Source organism: Penicillium nucicola (assembly GCF_028828085.1).
Source record: "Penicillium nucicola strain IBT 29836 chromosome Unknown utg000003l, whole genome shotgun sequence".
NCBI lineage: Eukaryota > Fungi > Ascomycota > Eurotiomycetes > Eurotiales > Aspergillaceae > Penicillium > Penicillium nucicola.
Genome location: NW_026643127.1, coordinates 3,367,815 through 3,387,804, shown reverse-complemented (window position 1 = coordinate 3,387,804; position 19,990 = coordinate 3,367,815). Strand labels below are relative to the sequence as shown.

The 19,990-nt window shown below is 47.6% G+C and overlaps 7 protein-coding genes across 7 annotated transcripts; 5 read left to right on the top strand and 2 right to left on the bottom strand.

The window, feature by feature from the left end:
* Positions 1 to 619: 619 nt before the first annotated feature.
* Positions 620 to 2,945, top strand: N7511_004838 (uncharacterized protein; the record flags this gene model as incomplete). Its single annotated transcript, XM_057127263.1, has 2 exons — positions 620 to 1,723; positions 1,776 to 2,945. 2 exons carry the CDS (start codon positions 620 to 622, stop codon positions 2,943 to 2,945), a joined length of 2,274 nt encoding a protein of 757 aa, XP_056986153.1.
* Positions 2,946 to 3,703: 758 nt separating this feature from the next.
* On the top strand, positions 3,704 to 4,402 carry N7511_004837 (uncharacterized protein; the record flags this gene model as incomplete). The annotated part of the gene is made up of 1 exon (XM_057127262.1): positions 3,704 to 4,402. The coding sequence occupies one exon, from the start codon at positions 3,704 to 3,706 to the stop codon at positions 4,400 to 4,402; it is 699 nt and encodes a 232-aa protein (XP_056986152.1).
* A 1,779-nt stretch (positions 4,403 to 6,181) lies between these two features.
* Positions 6,182 to 7,034, top strand: N7511_004836 (LapA family protein; the record flags this gene model as incomplete). Its single annotated transcript, XM_057127261.1, has 2 exons — positions 6,182 to 6,434; positions 6,511 to 7,034. The coding sequence occupies 2 exons, from the start codon at positions 6,182 to 6,184 to the stop codon at positions 7,032 to 7,034; spliced, it is 777 nt and encodes a 258-aa protein (XP_056986151.1).
* A 1,217-nt stretch (positions 7,035 to 8,251) lies between these two features.
* Positions 8,252 to 9,886, bottom strand: N7511_004835 (uncharacterized protein; the record flags this gene model as incomplete). Its single annotated transcript, XM_057127260.1, has 2 exons — positions 8,252 to 8,612; positions 8,670 to 9,886. 2 exons carry the CDS (start codon positions 9,884 to 9,886, stop codon positions 8,252 to 8,254), a joined length of 1,578 nt encoding a protein of 525 aa, XP_056986150.1.
* Positions 9,887 to 10,537: 651 nt separating this feature from the next.
* Positions 10,538 to 13,285, top strand: N7511_004834 (beta-glucosidase; the record flags this gene model as incomplete). The annotated part of the gene is made up of 4 exons (XM_057127259.1): positions 10,538 to 10,655; positions 10,717 to 11,323; positions 11,389 to 12,655; positions 12,719 to 13,285. The coding sequence occupies 4 exons, from the start codon at positions 10,538 to 10,540 to the stop codon at positions 13,283 to 13,285; spliced, it is 2,559 nt and encodes an 852-aa protein (XP_056986149.1).
* A 133-nt stretch (positions 13,286 to 13,418) lies between these two features.
* Positions 13,419 to 14,818, bottom strand: N7511_004833 (fungal specific transcription factor domain-containing protein; the record flags this gene model as incomplete). The annotated part of the gene is made up of 3 exons (XM_057127258.1): positions 13,419 to 14,274; positions 14,337 to 14,468; positions 14,520 to 14,818. 3 exons carry the CDS (start codon positions 14,816 to 14,818, stop codon positions 13,419 to 13,421), a joined length of 1,287 nt encoding a protein of 428 aa, XP_056986148.1.
* An 875-nt stretch (positions 14,819 to 15,693) lies between these two features.
* Positions 15,694 to 19,675, top strand: N7511_004832 (hybrid sensor histidine kinase/response regulator; the record flags this gene model as incomplete). The annotated part of the gene is given in 4 exon segments (XM_057127257.1): positions 15,694 to 15,767; positions 15,865 to 17,744; positions 17,768 to 19,369; positions 19,386 to 19,675. The coding sequence occupies 4 exon segments, from the start codon at positions 15,694 to 15,696 to the stop codon at positions 19,673 to 19,675; spliced, it is 3,846 nt and encodes a 1,281-aa protein (XP_056986147.1).
* Between the last annotated feature and the right edge of the window lie 315 nt (positions 19,676 to 19,990).

Below are 19,990 nucleotides of genomic sequence, written 5' to 3'. Positions count from 1 at the left end.
TCAAAATAGGCACGTGGTGACATCATCTGATTTCCATCTTTGGACAACTTCTAGACCTCAAAGTAATTCCAGACTTCTTCTCCTTGGAAAACAATCAACTACAGCCTCGTTTACATATTATGATCTGGAGTTCTGAATATCAGGTGGAAAGAGGTTTCCCAAAATAACATTAGGCACAGGAGAATATAGCCGAGAGGCGTGCCTAAGCTCTTTCGGGGACGCCGAAAATGCCCAACTCACCTATGATTCTCGGCCACAGAAGCCGACCGGAGAATAGGCTTGTGAGCCGCATGGAACTGGTTCCAAAGGGAACCTGGGCCAAGGTCTCCCCTGCGCCACTTCACTAGCGTGCTGGCCCATCGCGTCTTGTGGCTGCTTTGGGGATGGATAGGTTCAAGCTTTCCCCTGAACAGTTTAGCTGATGGCAAAGCATCAGAGTGTCCGCTTAATGCCTTGATCAGGACCTATGGAAATCTACCCCAGATCGCTTCAAAATGCCCTCCGTCAGCTTTGATCTTGATGTCTCAGGATCGAGGAGGTCTTATATATGAAATCACAATCCCATAATTTTCCAAACTTTGAATTGTTCCCGCTTCTATTTGTGCCTTTGCAATCAATCATGTGGAAGGCTTCGCTGTTGCTGGCATTATCGTGCGTAGCCACCACTTCGGCCCTACCATCACAACCCGCAGATCACCTCAACCAGGGCGATTCGTGCCCGGTGAATGAGGCCGAAGACAACATTGGCGATCTGGTTCGCTTGATCAGAAAATGTGAGGAAGGCCGTTCTTTCTGTGGTGATCTCATTCATGAAAAATGTGAGGTTGTCACCAAAATCAAGACGGTGACTCCAGCACCAAAGACTGTCCATATCACGGAGACTATTACCGACCATCCTCACCAAGTGACAAAGACTTCCACCAATTTCATTACTTCGACAATTGTGAAACCGCCCACTAGCACGACTACGCTTCATACTACTTCAACTTTGACTCACACTGTGCCTTTGACGGCCACTGACTTGTCCACCCTGACAACTACTGAAATTTTCACTTTCTTCTTGACCGAGCCCGACTATGAAACAATCACAGTACCTGTGACTAGTTTCATAACAAACACAGTCACCAACGAAATCACTGATTATGCTGCTGCCACAATCACTGAGTCCTTTACGGATACCACCACTGAAACTTTCACGAATACTATTACCGACTACTCGACAGCCTACGTCACAGCATTCATTACCAACCTTGCAAACGAATATGTCACCAACCTTAATACAAATGTTGCTACTGCTACTGTCACCAACTTCCATACCGACACTGTGACTCTTTCGTTTACTGATACTGCCACCACAACGGCCACCGAAACTATCTTATCCACCAATACGCAAGAGGTCGATGTGACTGCAACAAACACCCAATTCGACACAACTATCCAGACCGATTTCGTGACGACAACTAACACGATCCCCGTGACAGCCACAGATTATACAACCGCGACCATCACTTCCGTCCAGACGGATGGTGTCACTGTAACGACAACTACCGTGGCTACAGTAGCTCCCGCCAAGAGAGATGTGATCAACGAGCGTGGTGTGTTAATCACTCCATCACTCCTGAAGGGTATTCATGCCACTCATCTCTCGCGCGCATGTTCGCTCCTCTTTGATGAGGATCGAGGCTCGACGGTGTATAGCACCAAGACTGTTGCTACACCAACAGTAAGTGTATACATATTCATTCTTGAACCTCAGATACTGATCAGACTGTTAGATTACTAAGGCGGTTACAACCCATACCGTGGCTCCCGGGGTACACACTGTTTACATCACCAAATTTACAACTGAATTTGTTACAAAGAGGGCACCCGTGTTGACTACCGTCAAGACCGACACTGTTACCACCGATGTCACAAAGACCGTGACCATTATGGAAACCTCAACTGTCACTGCCTCTTCGACAACCACTGCCACCGATATTTCCACAGTGACAGTGACCGTTGATAGCCCTACCACGGAAACCGATGTTGTGACTGCCACAGTGACCAGCGACGTGACAACCTTGACAACCGTGGACGTAACAGCCCAGGAGACTGCCTCTGTGACTGAGAATGTTACTCAAGATGTGGTAGCCACTGCCACAACCGATATCACAACTATTCAAACCAATACAGACACCGTCGATATCACAACAAGCCAGACAACTACCACAACTGCCGATGTTACCGCCACTGAAACAGCATCTTTGACAGTCACAGAGACCTCAACAACAACTGTTGACGTTACCGAGGTAGCAACGATCACCTCAACATCGTCATTCACAGTCACTACCACAGTACCTATCACTCTTCAAAGCACGATTGCCAACACAATCGATGTCACCAGCACTGCCTTTACTACGTCAATTATTGACGTGACTGTCACTCAAACAGTCTCATCAACCACAACCACCACCGTTACCTCAACCGTCACCAGCTCCCCAACCTGTGGTGTAAACGTCGTCTCGAATCCAGGTTTCGAAGACACAGCTTCCGGTGGCACGTCCCTCTCTCCTTGGACATACTCTTTCACAGGTAGCGGAAAGTACATGTATGTCGCTGGTGTCAACACTGCTTACGCAGTCGATCTGTACACAAACACTGTCGGCACAAGCACATCAATGCTCAAGCAGGTGATTCCCACCGTCGTGGGAAAGACATACACCATTTCACTTTACCACTTATTATTGAATGGAAACACCGCCTCAGTTCTACAATTTTCATTCGACAACGCCAACTCAAACATCTACAGCATCAGTATTGGATCCGCAGTTAAGAGCACCTGGAAAGTTTTCCAAGGCACTTTCGTGGCTTCATCTTCATCCACTACGTTTTCCGTCAAGTTGACTACGTCAACGATTGCGTCGGCATATATCGATGGAGTTTCTATTGTGACACCATGTTAACTTGGGAGTGATTCACGCTTGACTACCTATTTCTGTCATTTTGTACATAAGTTTTCGTTCTCTTCACACCCTAGGCCTTCGTCTCCTATTTTCATACATATATGATGTTACAACCATGCTATACATTTCTATACGTTCATGAACCGAACGCAAAACAACTAGATTTAGAGTTTGTTTCTACGTCGATAGCCCAAGACTATTGTCGACAGAACGTTTTTGGTATCGACATGATTCAAAATCAAGCCATTGGCTTTCATGCCGCAATCAACTAGCGCTTAGACCTTTTTCGTTTATGAATGGCGCAAATTCACAATTACTAGTTTCCTTGCTATGAAACTTCTCATATCTCTGCTGCTATATCATATTTATTAGTCTGTGCATTGCGGCTACATAGTTCACTTTTATTATTTCCAGTAAGCCACTTTATCATAATGTAAACAAAGTTCAATCTTTAGTTAATTCTTGACATGCTTGCTGGAATACTTTGGAAGTAAAACTGATCCATCTTTACGTTGTTGATACTTTCATCAATCAACCGATCGATCGACCAAAGTTCAATGAACCAGTTGCAGCCTAACTGGAATCGAAATGGATTTGCAGGCGCTTCTCTCCAAATCCTGCCGCAGCAAGATCAGGCCTTGCTCTTGTCATTACTTCAGCCTCAATTGCTGTTCGATTTTGTCTTGGTCTGAGTCCTCGAGCGAACATCACCTTCCCTCTGCACGACCCGACAAACGAGACCGTCAACAAACGACAGGATGATTTCGAGGTACTCGGCTTGGGAACCACAAGGCCGAGCCTTACAAAGATGGACAAGTGATCCAAACGCTACCGGATGTCCCATTCCCCGAACAACCTTGACGTTGGCTAGTCTCGACTCTCAAATATGGCAAAATATCTACAAAGTTACCACCCTGCCACTTTTATACCGAGCCTGGATCGGTCCTCTCGACCTACCGCTCGAAGAATTCGCAAGTGTTATCCCATTATCCCATTGCAACTTGTACGCAATTCGGAGTTCCGAAAGCTCACGCACTCTCTGGCTTGGCCGAACAGCGCCTGGTGTGATTTTCATCGAAGATATCTACCATCAAAGAAGCGCACCAGGTCCCTGGATCTCGGATCTCACGAAAGCCGTCTACGAGAATAATTTCCCACTCAGTAGCCTCCGCTACATCTTTTTCTTTAACGTTGTGAACCCTGACACGGACCAAGCTGCTCGGTCTGTGTTTGATGCCTGCCAACCTCTTGGGTCTTTGAATAATAGCCCGTTTACCTGGACGGCTCCTTCAGCCGAGTTTCATGCGCTGCTTGGCTCACGGCTGGGAAAGATGGTCTCATATTTTATTCTCGGTGCATATGGTCAGGGCATTAAGTGTGTTGTGAGAATTATTACTTTCCACACTCAGAGTGCTCGACGTGAACTCCATCTGCGATTTGATATTGAGGATGTGTGAGCGTTTCTCCCAAGTTTCTGGGGAGGATATTATTGGGTCATTCGAAGAGTTCTTTGTTGTCGGGATTTCTACAGATTCAAACTAAGTGGTTTGATTTTGTTCATCAATTCGCTGCTCTAGGCCTTTGACAAATTATCATATGTTCTAATAAAATAACGTCAAGTTGAGTTGGCGATATCAAGAACTGACCAAATACAATAAGGGAATTATAAGAAAGAAGCAATATAAGCGTCAGGCCCTACAGTACAGTACGTTGCTGTCTACTGTAAGAAAAGTCCAGGAAGGTGAACTTCGCACTGGTCAAGATATAGACGAGGAAGACCTCAACCAAGATAATAAGCAGTTTCAGGTCTTTTATCTATTACCAGCTGCTGTTTCTTGGCTGGAAATAGTAAGCCGTAGCCTTCTTTTGCTATCTAAATTATATTCGAACGACTGCCCTAGCTACATCAGCAAATATGGTGAAGAGCTTCTCGAATTGGGTCTTGGATAGCGATCACCTGCTGGAAGCCCGCTGTGGAGATACATGTTCTGGCTGAAGCGACTTTGTGTCTGAAGGTCCTTACCCGTGTTGGGGATCTAAAGTCGTAACTTCTTGAATGAAGTTTCGAAAGAAGGCTCGGAAATCCCATCTAGACGTATTATTCGGAGATATGCACGGAGAGTGGAAGGCCAGGAAGAAATTTGGTATATTGCTATCAAATTGACAGTGCAAGTATAATATACACTACGATGAATACTATGAATACCTTATGACGGTCGACTGCCAAACCCAGTTCAATGAGTCACACAGTTTCGCAAAATACAGGAGCGTTGGCTGTTTTGATTATTCTCGAGTTTATTATAGGCATGTGATAGTCCGTGTTTCTCAGCGTCAACGATATTACGCCAAGGAGGGCTTGGAACAACCAGTGGACTCTGTCGGTATTAGAATGATGTGTTTGTCTATTCCCAGGATTTGTTTTCGCCCCTACTGTAGTTTTCATTATCATTACACTCGTTCAATACCTAGCCCTATCTACTTTTATTGACAGGTTGACTATTGACTGCCAATTCCGTTGAGTAATATTACTCGCAGTAGGAGAGTTTCTGACAGTTTTTAAGGTTGGCCCGTTACGCGCTCGACTTGACCCTGGACGCGATGTGGGGCATTACTATAAACCAATGGCTGACTTTGATTAAAGCTATTAGATGGAGATTTCCGTTCAAGGGCGACCATGAATGGCATCTCCTGAGTCGGGCTATTTACAGGCCAGAGATGTGCTGGCGATCCAAATATGAAATCAAACTTAGCCGCCGACCTCACTCCACGTTTGGTTCCCCTAAGGTAGTTTTCAATCGGCCCGTGCCCTAACCCTTGTCAATCCTGTTTCCAATTAGCGCCCGGCGTATTTATGTGAGCGGCAGACTTGGGGGCCATTTGGGGATCTTAGCTATTCTTGATTTAGCGCCTTCGTTGTTTCCACATCAACTTGTCTACATTGGAATTCAGTGGTCAGGCCATTGGAATGAACGGGGCCGGCTTCTGTACCTAACGGCTTAGCTGTCACTGTTGCAGGAGATGGATTTCCGATTTAAATCAGATACTGGAACCATCCCCTTCCTCTCAATTTGCCTTTTCTTTCGTTCAGCTTGCCACCTATTAGTTCTTTTGCTGCAATAACTAATACCCTTCGCCCCGCTGATCCTTTCTTATTTCTTCATCCCCCGCAAAACTGGCCAAGTTCGCCAGTCACTTCTGACAGTCCTCAAAGAGGAGGGTTGAATCCATTTCACAAAATGAAACGCTTGTCGCTCCTGTTCCTTTTTTACATCTACCACTCAACGTTTGCCGACACCTGCTATTGGCCTAATGGCGACGCTGCGACTGCAAATTGGATACCATGCCCCGGTTCAAAACATTGTTGTGCTACTGGTGAAGCATGTCTTTCCAACAACCTTTGCATGGCTGGGAAATACATGACAGTCTATCGAGGAGCATGTTCAGATAAGTCGTGGCCTATATCAGAATGCCCTCGAATCTGCTACGAAGGTAAATCGTCCTCTCTGGGATTCAACCCGGCCCATGCGCGTTATCTGCAGAGACTAACATGATTTGAAAATTGCAGAGATTGACCATGGATGGGCAAATCTGTATCCTTGCCCCACGAACGAAAATGAGGTCTTCACCTGCGGAGCCGCGGGATGGGCCTCTGCCGTCTGCGAAGCCCAGTTGGGCAACTATACTTGGGTCGATAGTAATGTCACCGTGGCACAGTTGGGAATTTCCACCTCGTCATCCACAGCCAGTCAATCAACTGCAACTACCGCGACTTCTTCATCGGCTTCTGCATCAACCGATACTTCGACTGCGGTATCATCAAGCTCAACAGCTCTGGCCTTGGACTCGTCAGAGAAATGTGACAGTCCCCTGGGGGCCGAACTCGGCATTGGGCTTGGAGTTGGGTTGCCGCTTTTGATTGCATGCGTGACAATCTTGTGGTTCTACTTGCGAACACGACGCCAGATGGAAGCTTTGCAGCAGCAACTGAATATGAACAGAGGTGTTCAACAGTCTGCTCCACCGGTCTATCCCCGCGAGCTAGATGCTGGAGATGAGAATTGGGCGAAAGTTCGGTCGGAACTAAGCTAAAACTGACTATATAATGTGTATTTATGCGACAATTTGGTAGTGAATTACAAATAATGAAGATACTATTTCCCCATTAATACGCGGATTGGAGATTTGGGAACTTAAGTGTGGCTATGAGACTGCCCTTGCATTGTGCCAATGCTGTCAAAATGGCTTACTGCCTCTAGATTTTGTGTGCTGAACAGGTCAAGGGCACGAGAATGGTAAATCAGAAACACCGCAAGACTTGAAACCAGGACTGATATCTGGGTAGAAATCGGAGGCAGCAGGCAGAACAGACCCCCTCTTTGCCCATGCACAGCACAGTAGACTTTGGCCCCTGCTTAGGGGTCCACAGTTCAAACATCCCTGCAGTCTGTTACCCGTTGGGGCTTGTGCGGTCAGCTTCGCGCCCATGTTTGGATGGTCTGCTTGGGTCCATAAGCAACAGTTTCCTGAATGCACACTGTAATTTCTTTTTGGAAACGTAGCCAACGAGGTCTATTTGAAATCATTTAAAGAAATTATAAGCTAAAGCCAAGACTTATGGAGTTGCGATGATCGCAATCCCGGACTAGCGCCTGTTATACCCACACACCCCGGGTGCTTCGCCACCTTGTTTGACAAGTTGAACCAGATGCGGCTGAAAATACTAAAGTGAAAATAAAGAGATAGTACCACTAATGCAGAATATCCGATACTGTATTTGGAATCTCCAATAAGCAGTTCTAAGTAGGTAGAATAGTTGTATTTTATAGACAGAAATTCACGACCATAACCACTTCAAGCTTCGAGATTCATACTAAAATCTTGAGCTCTCTTGCTATTGATGATGTTCACGGAAGGGATCTGCGATTCCTTATCAATCCATCATAGCCCCTTCTGCCAGATTTTATGGGCTTTCAGTTGGAGCCGTGAAGTCTCCAGCTGTATTGGAGTACAAAGCAACAATTCCAGAAGTGTAAGACAGAAGCAGCTTGCTTTGTGTTGGAAATTTGATGATGACAGCTATACTTTTAACCTTGCTAGGACATTGGCAGTTATAGATCACTCATGTCAGTCGTCATCCGTAGTATAAGCTCTGCGTATCTATAGAGCAACGACAGAACGAGAACATCCATTGACGCTTGGCACTGCTGAATGTAGGAGGCAACCTTGGAAAAAAACCGAACAGGAAGTTGGATCACAAAAGCAAATGAAATACTATTGTTCTACATACTGAATTCCTGTTGAGTCCATCATGCCATTTCATTGTGAACGGCCGATGAGCCAGATTTAGCATCATCGGCGGCATCAATACCAAGCTTCTCCTCTGGACCTGTTCCAACGAGAGCATCTGGACCATCAAATATGACAGCAATTTGCTCCAATGAGTACCCTTTAGTCTCAGGGTAGAAGAAGTAGGCGGTGACACCGAAGGCCAACAGAACAACAACAAACACAATGTAGTACTTCCATGCAATCGCACCCAATGCAATGGGGTTGACAAACGTGTTGAAGAACATGCCGACAATGGTAGCAATCCATGTCACTGTGAGGCCGCGGGAGCGGAGACGGAATGGCCAGATCTCGCAGGGATAAGAGGTGAGGAAAGGTGTCCTAAGAAAAGCAGTTATCAGTATGGGAGCAAAAGTCTGATAAATGTGAAAGACTTACAGAGCAATACAGTATCCTGCAAAGAAGATGAACAGGAATGGAATGACAGCACCGCCGGTCGCGGTATCTCCAGTAACCGCGAAAGATCCTGAAAGAGCCGTAACAAGCACATAGCTAACGAACATGATAGAAGCCGATGCCATGAATAGGGGCCGGCGTCCCAATCTATCGATCAAGAATGCACCAAGGGCGGCGAATACCAGATCCCACATCTGTAAGCAGGCCGAGATGAGGGTTTGATCTCGAACTTCAGTGACTCCGACCGAGGTCAAAATCAGGGACAGGTAGTATGAGATGACTCCATTCCCAACCCACTGAGCAAACATGCCCAACGTGATAGAGATCATTAAGCGACGGCGGTTTCCGGGAGTCTTGAACATTTCGGCGTATGATCCTCCACTGCTGGCCTCCTTCTCTGCCCGAATTGTCAACAAGATCTCTTGAAATTCTTGGTTGACAAGGGGCGATGAGGAGTCACCTGCAGCATGGTGCTTTACGAGAATAGCACGAGCTTCCTCTTCTCGGTCAACTGAAACCAGCCAGCGAGGGCTCTCAGGGGCAAGCAAGAAACCTGGCAGACCGAGTAACGGGACCAGGGCCTGAAGGAGGGATGGAAGTCTCCAGGACCATGAAGACGAATATGTGCGCGATGCAAACACAACCCAAGCAGCAACTGTTCCACCAACATACCATCCTGACATGAAGAGTGAGTTAAGGATGCCACGATGAGCCGGGTAGGCAATTTCATTGATGAGAAGGGGGACAGCGTTTCCAAAGAGAGCAGAGGCAATGCCCAGGAAGAAACGGGCAAGCAGAAAGGCGGTATCATTGGGCGCTGCTGTTTGTAGAGCACAGCCAAGGGCCAAAAAGAAGTAGCCTACGAACACTCCCGGCTTGCGTCCGTAGCGGTTGGCAATCCAGGAGGCCGTGGGGTATCCGACACCACATCCCAGCCAGTAGATGGCATTGATCCAACCAAGCCATGAGCCTGACGGATGATCCATGAACTCTTTCCATTGGTCCAAGGCTTCAAGACCATTCATCAATGATCCATCAAAGCCATTGGCAGATGAGAACAAGACTAAAGATAGAATGGTGAGATTAAGACGAAGAAGGTGTCGTTGCTTCCACCATGGAATTGCAGCTGAGGGAGTGACGGATGCCAGTTGGTCAACTATCGCAGGTGCACTAGTATTGGCACCCTGCTCAGAACCCATAGTGTGAACTTGCAGGAAAATAGAACACAGATTGTAGTGGGAAAGAGAACAATTGCTACTAAAAATCCTCGGGGTCAAGAGAGACTTTTATCACTCGAACCCGAGACAACCCCAGATACCGCTATTTCCCGATGGGCTCATAGAGAAGTCGGGGTCCTGATTTTTGTCTTTGTCGTGGCGTCTGTTCCTCCGAGCCCTAACATGGCATAAACTGACGAAGATTGGCGGGGATAGAAGGCATGAACCAATAGCTTGCAAGTAACAACCATCATCGATCCTACATTCCAAACCCCATTCACCTGAACACCTCGCGATTCCCCACCGGCAACGAAGTTGCGGGATGAAAACGTGGAGGACTGGGGACTGGGGTCGGCATCGGCTGGGACGGAGACGGAGAAACGGAGAAAAGGAAGAACAGGAGAAAAGGAGAAATCCACAGTTGGCGTCCAATTGGAGGCGCAGATCTATGGGAATACTCTCCACGGTTGGATGTTGACGCTTGTCTCTCTGGGTTCGACATCATATGCGACAAGATGGGGAAAATGGAACTGCACGGGATTTCTCGGAACAAAGGATGGTCTGATATGATGTAGTTCTGTTGAAAATTTCCTATTCTGCTTCTTCTTCATATCCTACCCCTAAGGCGACAGAATGCCGTCCGTTGAAACTCCCGTCAAGGTGGACAGCGCTTTTGCGAAAATTGCCGATGCAGACATTGAGACGCTCATCAAACAACTGACACAAGATGAAAAGGTCGCTCTATTGACTGGTAAGATAGACTCCGTCAACTAGAATATGAGTAATACCACTAATCCTTGGGCGATGTACAGGCGAGGACTTTTGGCACACCGTTCCTATCCCGCGACTAGGGATTCCCTCGATTCGAGTATCCGATGGACCCAATGGAGTGCGCGGGACTCGCTTCTTCAGTAGCATCCCAGCAGCATGTCTGCCATGCGGCACAGCGATTGGAGCCACATTTGATCGAGATCTCGCCGTAAACATCGGTCATGTGCTTGCCGCAGAGGCAAAAGCGAAAGGCGCACACGTTATACTAGGTCCAACCATCAACATCCCCCGGGGTCCATTGGGAGGTCGTGGATTTGAATCGTATTCTGAAGATCCGATCCTGTCGGGTATTCTTGCTGGTCATTACTGCAAAGGTCTGAAGGAGAAGAATATCAGTGCCACACTGAAGCATTTCGTTTGCAATGATCAGGAGCATGAGCGCATGGCGGTCAATTCGATCGTCACCGATCGAGCAATGAGAGAGATATATTTGTTGCCATTCCAGATTGCTATCGCGTTAGGAGAGCCTGATGCTATCATGACGGCGTACAACAAAGTGAACGGGGTACATGCAGCCGAGAGCTCGTTCTTGTTACAAGATATCCTTCGTGGTGAATGGGGCTGGGATGGGCTGGTCATGAGTGACTGGTGAGTGTCAGGATTTTCAAAACCCGAAGTATAAAACCACTGACAAAATTGCAACCGTTTCGAAGGTTTGGAACATACAGTACGTCCGAGGCCGTGAATGCAGGCCTCGATCTCGAGATGCCCGGTCCCCCAAGATGGCGTGGTTCTGCTTTGACGCACGCGATAAATTCAAACAAAGTCCCTCTCGCAACATTAAATGAGCGAGTGCGAGCCGTTTTGAAGCTAGTCCAGAAAGCTAGCAAATCGGGTGTCCCCGAGGGAGCACCTGAGACACAACTGAACCGGGAGGAAGACCGGAGGCTGCTAAGGAAGATCGCATCGGAGGCGATTGTACTGCTGAAGAACGAAGATGAGGTCCTTCCGTTGAACAAGAGCAAAAAGGTCGCAATCATTGGCCCCAACTCCAAGATTGCCACCTACTGCGGAGGTGGTAGTGCGGCATTGAATCCCTATTATACCGTTACTCCATTCGAAGGTATCTCAAATTCTGCCTTGGGGGAAGTTGAATTCGCACAGGGAGTGTATGGACACCAGATGCTGCCATTGCTCGGCAAGCGCCTGCATACCGATGCAGGTGACGCAGGATTCACATTAAAAACATTCAATGATCCGCCTGCGATGTCGAACAGGAGACCACTTGAGACACGACATGAAACTGATTCGATGATTATCTTCATGGACTATAATCACCCAGAGTTGGAGAAAATTTGGTACGCCGATGCAGAGGGCTACTTCGTACCCGAAGAATCAGGACTCTATGACTTTGGTCTCACTGTCCACGGAACCGGAAAGCTCTACGTTGACGACAAGCTTCTTATCAACAACGCAGATGTTCAGACAGCAGGAACAAGCTTCTTCGGCAGCGGTACCATTGAAGAGACAGAACCTCTACAACTTGAGGCTGGCAAAACGTACAAAATTCATGCTCAATGGGGCTGTGGCAAGACTAGCACATTCCGAGTACCCGGCGTGGTAGACTTCGGGCACGGAGGGTTCCGGTTTGGTGCCTGCAAGCGACTCTCACCACAGGAGGGCATTGCAGAGGCCGTACGAGTGGCTTCAAATGTGGACCAAGTAGTCCTAGTGGATGGACTAAGTGCCGAATGGGAGTCAGAGGGTGAAGACAGGTCAAATATGAGCCTGCCTCCCCATACGGATGAGCTGATCTCGCAAGTCCTGGATGCGAACCCAAACACTGCTATTGTCATTCAAAGCGGAACCCCAGTGGAGATGCCTTGGATCCATAAAGCCAAGGCTGTGTTGCATGCGTGGTACGGAGGCAATGAGACGGGCAATGGTATTGCTGATGTTCTCTTCGGAGATGTGAATCCCGTAAGTGCGCCCCTGATTACTTCGATGATATCCCAAGCTAACATGATCGCTCTCTTTGAACAGTCCGGCAAGCTTCCCCTCACATTCCCTCGGCACCTGAAAGATAATCCCACGTATTTCAACTACCGCTCTGAGGGTGGGAGAGTCCTGTATGGCGAAGATGTATACGTGGGATACCGATATTATGATGGATTGGATATGGAGACACTTTTCCCGTTCGGACACGGCCTTTCATATACCAAGTTCAAGCTTTCAGATCTGAACTTGATCAGAACTTCTGAAAACGTTCTCCAAATTCAGTGTAAGCTTCGGAACGTTGGTCATACGGCTGGTGCAGAAGTGGTTCAAGTATATGTCGCCCCAGTATCTCCTCCGATCAGGCGACCAGTGAAAGAGTTGAAGGAGTTCCGCAAGTGTTGGCTTGCAAATTCCACCGAAGAAGTTGTGACAATTCCACTCGACTTAGTTCGTGCCACTAGCTTCTGGGATGAGAAGAGCGGGAGCTGGTGCAGTCACGGTGGCGCTTATAAAATCATGGTTGGAACAAGCAGCCGTGGAACCTTTTTGGAGGAAATTTTGGAGCTGGAGGAAACAGTGTTCTGGTCTGGCAGCTGGGAGGTGCCCACTTGAGCTTCTCTGTTCAATGTATCTGTTCCATAGTACAAAGTGGCGGAGGTTGAATTAATGTAATGGATTTCATGGCAAATATGGTATTCTAAATTATATTGCCTGCACGGGTATACAGCTTTTCCCGAATTCGTAATCATCTCCACAGCCGATCTGTGTCGACCCATGTTTGGAGATGCATGGTATTCATACCCTCGCTGCGGTCCAACCTGGATAGTATCTCAGTTGAATGCTGGATATACTGAGCCGCTTGCTTGGATAATGGATCGGCGGGGTGGAATGGACATGCGAGAAGGCTGGCTGTGATATCACGCACTTTGTTGACTAGATGTAGACCGTTGGCATCCAAGCTCAGAGGTGGAAAGTTGAAAAGAATGAAGAAAAGCTGCCGGCAGATATTTTCTCTCTCCATCCAAAGAGCTCTTTGGTCTAGGTCTGCTGTCTCTTGATCCAAACCACCTGCTGCAAACTGTCTCTGCCGATGGGACTGCGCGGCGTCCAGTTGATCCAAGATTAGACTTTGGAGCCAAAGATGAGTGACATGCAGATTGGCCCGAATGGATGAGAATTGCAATGGACTCATGCTTCCTTCTGCATCGCTTGTATCACCACTGTTTATTTCCTCATCGTTTGGAGTCCATGCTTGTTGTAGAGATGGTGGAATATTCTCGATCACGGATTTTAGACCGTGGAAGCGATTCTGGTAATATACGACTTCCATGTCGGGATTTTTGGCTCTGACACAAGGACATGGCTCATCCATTGTTGGGTCTGGGCGTAAGCTTCTAATGGCAGCCCAAAACACCCGTGAATGGAGGATAAAGCCCGTAACGAGACATGGCTTGTTTGATGTAGGTGTCAGTACCTCGTACTCAAATATGAACTCATCCTCAACATCCAGGGGCATGAGATCCTCGGGGTTGATTGAACAGAGTAAAGTTGGGTCTAAGTATGTCAGCCGCTCTCCGAGGAGGTTCTGTAGATGAGCGTGACTGATGAAAATAGATTTTATTAGTGTTCAGGGGCAACGGCTGAAGTTTTTGAGAATACACACACAAAGCTGTAAAACATAAGCCAGAAGCCCTTTTTGCGTAATTGTGTCTCAATTAAATTCAGGCCTTCATACTCGGATATTCGATGAAGATTCAAAAGGCGAGCGATTTGCATTGCCTCCACACTTAACATTCTGGACCAGTTGTAGTCTCCTAGTTGCAAAAATGCCGCAAAGAAAACATACGAAACGGCAAACTTTTGAAAGCCAAGCTCGTCGAAGTAGGAAGATGTCCGCATTCCCACGCATTTGGCGTAGCAAAAATGCACAAACTCTTTCCGGGAAGAAAACCTGGAGGATAAAATCTCAGATTGGTAGGCTTGAAACCTGCTGGGCATTGTTGCAACGACCAAGGCCGCAATGGATACCATGAGTGCAAAGCACGAATCATTCTCCGAGTCTTGGTCCTCTCGCAAGGCCTTTCTGAATGAGGGTCGGTGTACTACTGGGACCATAGGATAGATATAATCGAGGTAGTCTTGCATGATAGACTTGAAGAGGACTCGGTCACAAATACTGTCGGTTCGATATGAAACTGTGGGATTATGTTGCATCTGAGACCGCACTCCGACCGAAGACCTTGATAGACATGAGAACATATTCTTCCCTCGGTTGAGATCCTTGGGACTTCCATACCGCCGTTTGGGACCTCTTGTCTTGGAGGGTAGCACAAATGTGCATGATAGATCCAGTCGTTCACATCTTCCGCATCGTATATGAGCCGACCGTGGGGAGATTTTGCATTTCGATTTGCGTTTTCTGCAAATATCACACGCCTGCGATGATAAATCGGCACGAATCGAAGGTTGAGATCCAGGCAACATGGCGCAACCCAACATCTCCAAGTCTATCGTGTCTATACGTTGCCCAGACCAGCACCCGCCACCGCCTTCCCTAAGTGGAATATGCAGGAAAAAAGTTTGATTAGGTAAAGATCGGCCTGATTCTGCCGCCTTAAAAAAGTTGGCGAAGTATAGAAATGCTGCAATCCTCTTGGATGGTAGGAGTCAAGGGAGAATATGGAAGATAGGAGTACGAGATCTTCTTTCTCTACTCTATCAGAATGCTACAGAGGTGAAACATACCAGAGAAATCGAAATTCTTCCCAATGTAGGCGTTGATCGGACCAATGATCAGCATTCTCCTGGTCATTCAGGTGGGCTGCAAGCCACCACTTATCTAAGCCCTGGAAGCTTTCTCCGTCCGCACCCCGCTCTCATTCCTCCGAATTTTGGAAGTCTTCGATCCTTTCGCAACCTGTGCCCTACTTGCTATTCTGCAAGGGCTCCATGGAAAGGCAACACGTCCGTGTATAGCACTTGTACTGCACGCGCATGATCGTCTCGAACTCTATGGCGCAATGTCACGCCCGACCTCGTTACGAAACGCTCAGTACCCCAGCTTTGGGACATCAAGCGAGCGTGAATTCTATAAGTAATTCTACCAGTGATGGTTGTCTCAAGATCCTTCTCAACTAGGCAATCAACCGCTGCCAAACGCCATAGGCTAACGATACGACTTGCTTCCGCAGGTACTTACCGTCGTACCACTTGAAAGCGCGCGCCCTTCGCCATGTCGGTCGCATTACCCCGTCGAAAGAATTTGTCGCACGATCGTCGGTGGATCCTGTTTTAACAGCCTTCGCTCAACTGGGTACTTTGCGACTGGATGCCCAACGAACCTTGATATCGCTATTCAATCGAAACGAGCAGCACGTTCTCACGGAAGCCACCCGAACTCTGAGCCTACAGGATGACACAGATCATAATTGTCGGGATGAGCTTTGGCTTGGGAGCTGCTCGGTTTCATATGAGCGGAGTCTCTGCAAATTTGTCTTGAAGCCCGTTGCAAATACACAAACTCCTTCTGAACGAGTCTTCGTGGTGCCCGACCTTACGCAAGATGATGAGTTCAAGGACCACCCGGATGTCACCTCTTTTCCCAATCTTCGGTTTATTGCCTCTGCCCCTATCATCAGTCCGAAGGGCATTGTGATAGGGGCTTATACAATTCTTGACGATAAACCGCACGATCCTCTGGATGCGGATCTGTTGAAATTCCTGGTTGATGTGGGGACCACAGTCATGAATTATTTGGAAACAAGCCGAGCGAGAAGCCTGCATGCCCGTAGTGAGCGAATGGTTGTTGGACTTGGGAGCTTTCTGGAAGGGAAGGGGAGTTTGCGCAACTCGTGGCTTAATGAAAACGAAGGCCCTTGCCTTCAGAGTGACAACAACGACATGTCAGAAGGTCATGTAAACCAAGAACAACAGGATAAGCAAGTTTCTCACGACATGCATTTGGCCATGGCACAAAAAGGCCCTATCAGTCACTTGCCTTTCCATCCGTACAATCTTCATATTCCCCGGAATCAGACCCCTCAACTCGACAAAAAGAAAGCTGAACCGATGGCCAATGCAGATTTCAGTAAACGAGATACTAAAGCCCAAGCCAACTTTGACCAGACAACCCGGGAAGCCATCACACATGCTGATGAGCGACAATCACCGCGGGAAACTTATACTGCCAAAGTGAAAGAGACATTCTCGCGCGCAGCCAACCTCATTCGTGAGAGCATTGAAGTCGAAGCGGTGGTCTTCTTTGATGCCAAGTTCCGCTCTCAGGAGTCTTTGGTCAACGATGTCAAGTCCGACAATGACAGCAGTGGTGTCGAGAGTGCCTCTTATTCTTCAACCGATGACGAGGCCATTCCTCGAGAAGGCCTTGAACAGCAGGGTGTGCCATACTTGGAAAATAATTCTGCGGGCAAAGGCACGTTGGATCCCTGTCAGATACTTGGATTCTCAACGTCAAGTGCTTCCAGTGTCAGCCAGGAATCAAACCAGAACAATGATATTTCATTGTCCGAGTCATTCCTTGGGGGACTTCTGGGCCGTTATCCGCGAGGAAAGATTTTCAACTATGGCGAAAACGGCGTAATATCGTCAGATGACACCAGTGATGGGCACTCCAAAAAGTTCGTCCGACGTACTGGAGGCAAGAAGTACAAAAGAACACAAAACGCTCTAGTGCGCCAGGATGCCAAAGCACTTCTTCAACTCGCCCCAGATTCCCGAAGCATCGTTTTCTCGCCCTTGTGGGATTCACATAAAGGGAGATGGTACTCGGGAAGTCTTACCTGGACACGATCGCCCTATCGTGTGTTTACAAATAACGATGAACTGTCTTTTCTATCGGCATTGGGAAATAGTGTCATGGCTGAAGTCCATCGACTGGGTGCCCACTTCTCCGAGCGGGCAAAGTCGGACCTCCTTGCAGGTCTCAGTCATGAGCTGAGGTCTCCTCTGCATGGAATTTTCGGTACTACAGAGCTCCTGAGCGATACTATGACCGATGCGCTACAACGTGGGTTCGTTCATACCATTGGGGCCTGTGCATTCACGCTTCTGGGTTCAATCAATCAACTTCTCGAGTATGCCAGCATAAACGACGTTCGGCCGAACTCCGTCGCGAAACACCTGGCGGAGGCCAGATAAAGTCCTTTACAGAGCCCAATCCCACCAAGGAGCGTCCATCCTATGGAAAGGTCGATGTTGACTCTTATTTCGAACTCGATTCTGCCGTAGAAGATGTGATAGAATCAGTCTTCTCGGGCTTCACTTTCTTTGATAACTCACGCTCTCCGCTCCGTGGCATTTCTGGATTTACGTTACCAAAAAAACCAGTCATCACCCAGACGGGAGTGAAAGTGATTCTCGACATTGAGTGCGCTAAGAGCTGGAAGTTCTCAACTCGACCTGGAGCTTGGCATGTGATTCTTAGTAATATCCTTGGAAATGCTCTCAAGTTTACCCAAGCCGGATATATCCATGTCTCTTTGAAGGCAACCCCAGTCGAACATAGATTGAGTGGTGAGGTCTCGCGGTCCGAGGTCACGGTGGCAGTCAAAGACACTGGATGTGGCATTGACCCGGACTATCTTAGGAATGGATTGTTCACTGCGTTCTCTCAAGAAGACAGCATGACAACCGGCAATGGTCTTGGGCTTAACATCACGCGTCGAATCGTATCATCGCTTGGTGGTGTTGTTCACGTCAACTCCGAGCAACATGTCGGCACTGAGGTCATTACTGTCGTGACTCTTGATCACGCCTCCGAGCTCGATACTCCGGACGGCCTGGATACTCGCGTCTCTGTTTCAATGACGAAAACACTTGTTCAAGGTAAAACTATTGGAATCTTAGGTCTAGGGACCTCGGAACTGGATACTGCATGCTGTGAATCCTTGCAAAAGCTATGCCGAGATTGGCTTGGCATGAGCGTTTCTTTGGTAGCGCCGTCGCAGATGCAGTTCGACCATTGTGATGTTTACATCTCACCCCATGAATTCCTAGATCTCGGGAACTTGGAAATCAAGTCTATTGCCCCTGGCCCAAATACCAAATTCACTTCGCCTGTTATTGTCATATGCTCGACCCCAAGGATTGCGCTCTCGATGTCCACACACGCTCAAATAAGAGGGGATACAGACGTCTTCGAATTCATTAGTCAGCCATGCGGGCCTCACAAGCTGGCAAATACTTTGGAATTGTGCATGAAGCGTCAACAGCAACGCCTTGATTCATCCAATGTCAAGCAAGAACAAAGACCAAGGCCCATCGAAAACTTAGCCACCGATGATGATTCCGAAAAGAATTTGTCTCTCAATACTCCTATCAGTGGTTACAGTGAAGTGATCAAGGTTGACAACCCAGAAGATTCAACAACTAATCCCAGTCAGCTTCTCGGGGCTTTGTCTGGGCCCCCAAAACTATCAGATCATGGGGATGGCTCACATCTCTCTCTTATTGATTCGGATGAACACTCAATTCCAGCGAAGGATCTCGATCCAGTAGCCGAATCTCAACCTGTACCTCCCATGACTGTCCTACTCGTGGATGACAATGATATCAACCTACGGCTCTTGATGGCGTTCATGAAAAGGTTAAAATGCGACTACGCACTTGCACAAAACGGACAAGAAGCTCTAGACTTCTTCAAGGCCAATGCCTCCAATATCAGCATTATCATCATGGGTAAGTCGTCACTCAGGTCATACAGCAATTTTCCAGGTGCCAACAAACCCAATAGATATTTCCATGCCAGTCATGGACGGCCTCGTGGCCACAAGGCGAATCCGCGAGTTCGAAAAGACATTAGCGACCAATGACCGAGTAACTATCGTCGCCCTGACTGGCCTTGCGCAAGCCGACGTGCAACGCGATGCTACTGGGTCCGGCATGAATTCGTTTTTAACCAAGCCCGTGCGATTGGATAGTCTTGTGCCTATTTTCAAGGATATATTACCCCAAACACACCCCATATGGGATAGTCAGAGTTGATGTCGCCTTGCAGCTCCACTTCTAATATTCGTCCGAATTATCTTGACGCCAATGCTTATTTTATCATTGACGGCTATTTCATGTCGCCTCTTTTAGGCCTCGGTAATTCTGTTTTTGCGTTTGCACTTGTACATAACTATATATTACTTCTCATGTGGGCACAAACGATTACTGCATGCACAAAATACATGATGTAAATTTCTTTCGGAGATAAGCTTGTTACCGGATAAGTGCAAATGTTTATTATCATGGTGTTGTGGGATCCCATTATGTATAGGTAACTTAGCTCGTCTAAGAACAATTAAGTTATACCTT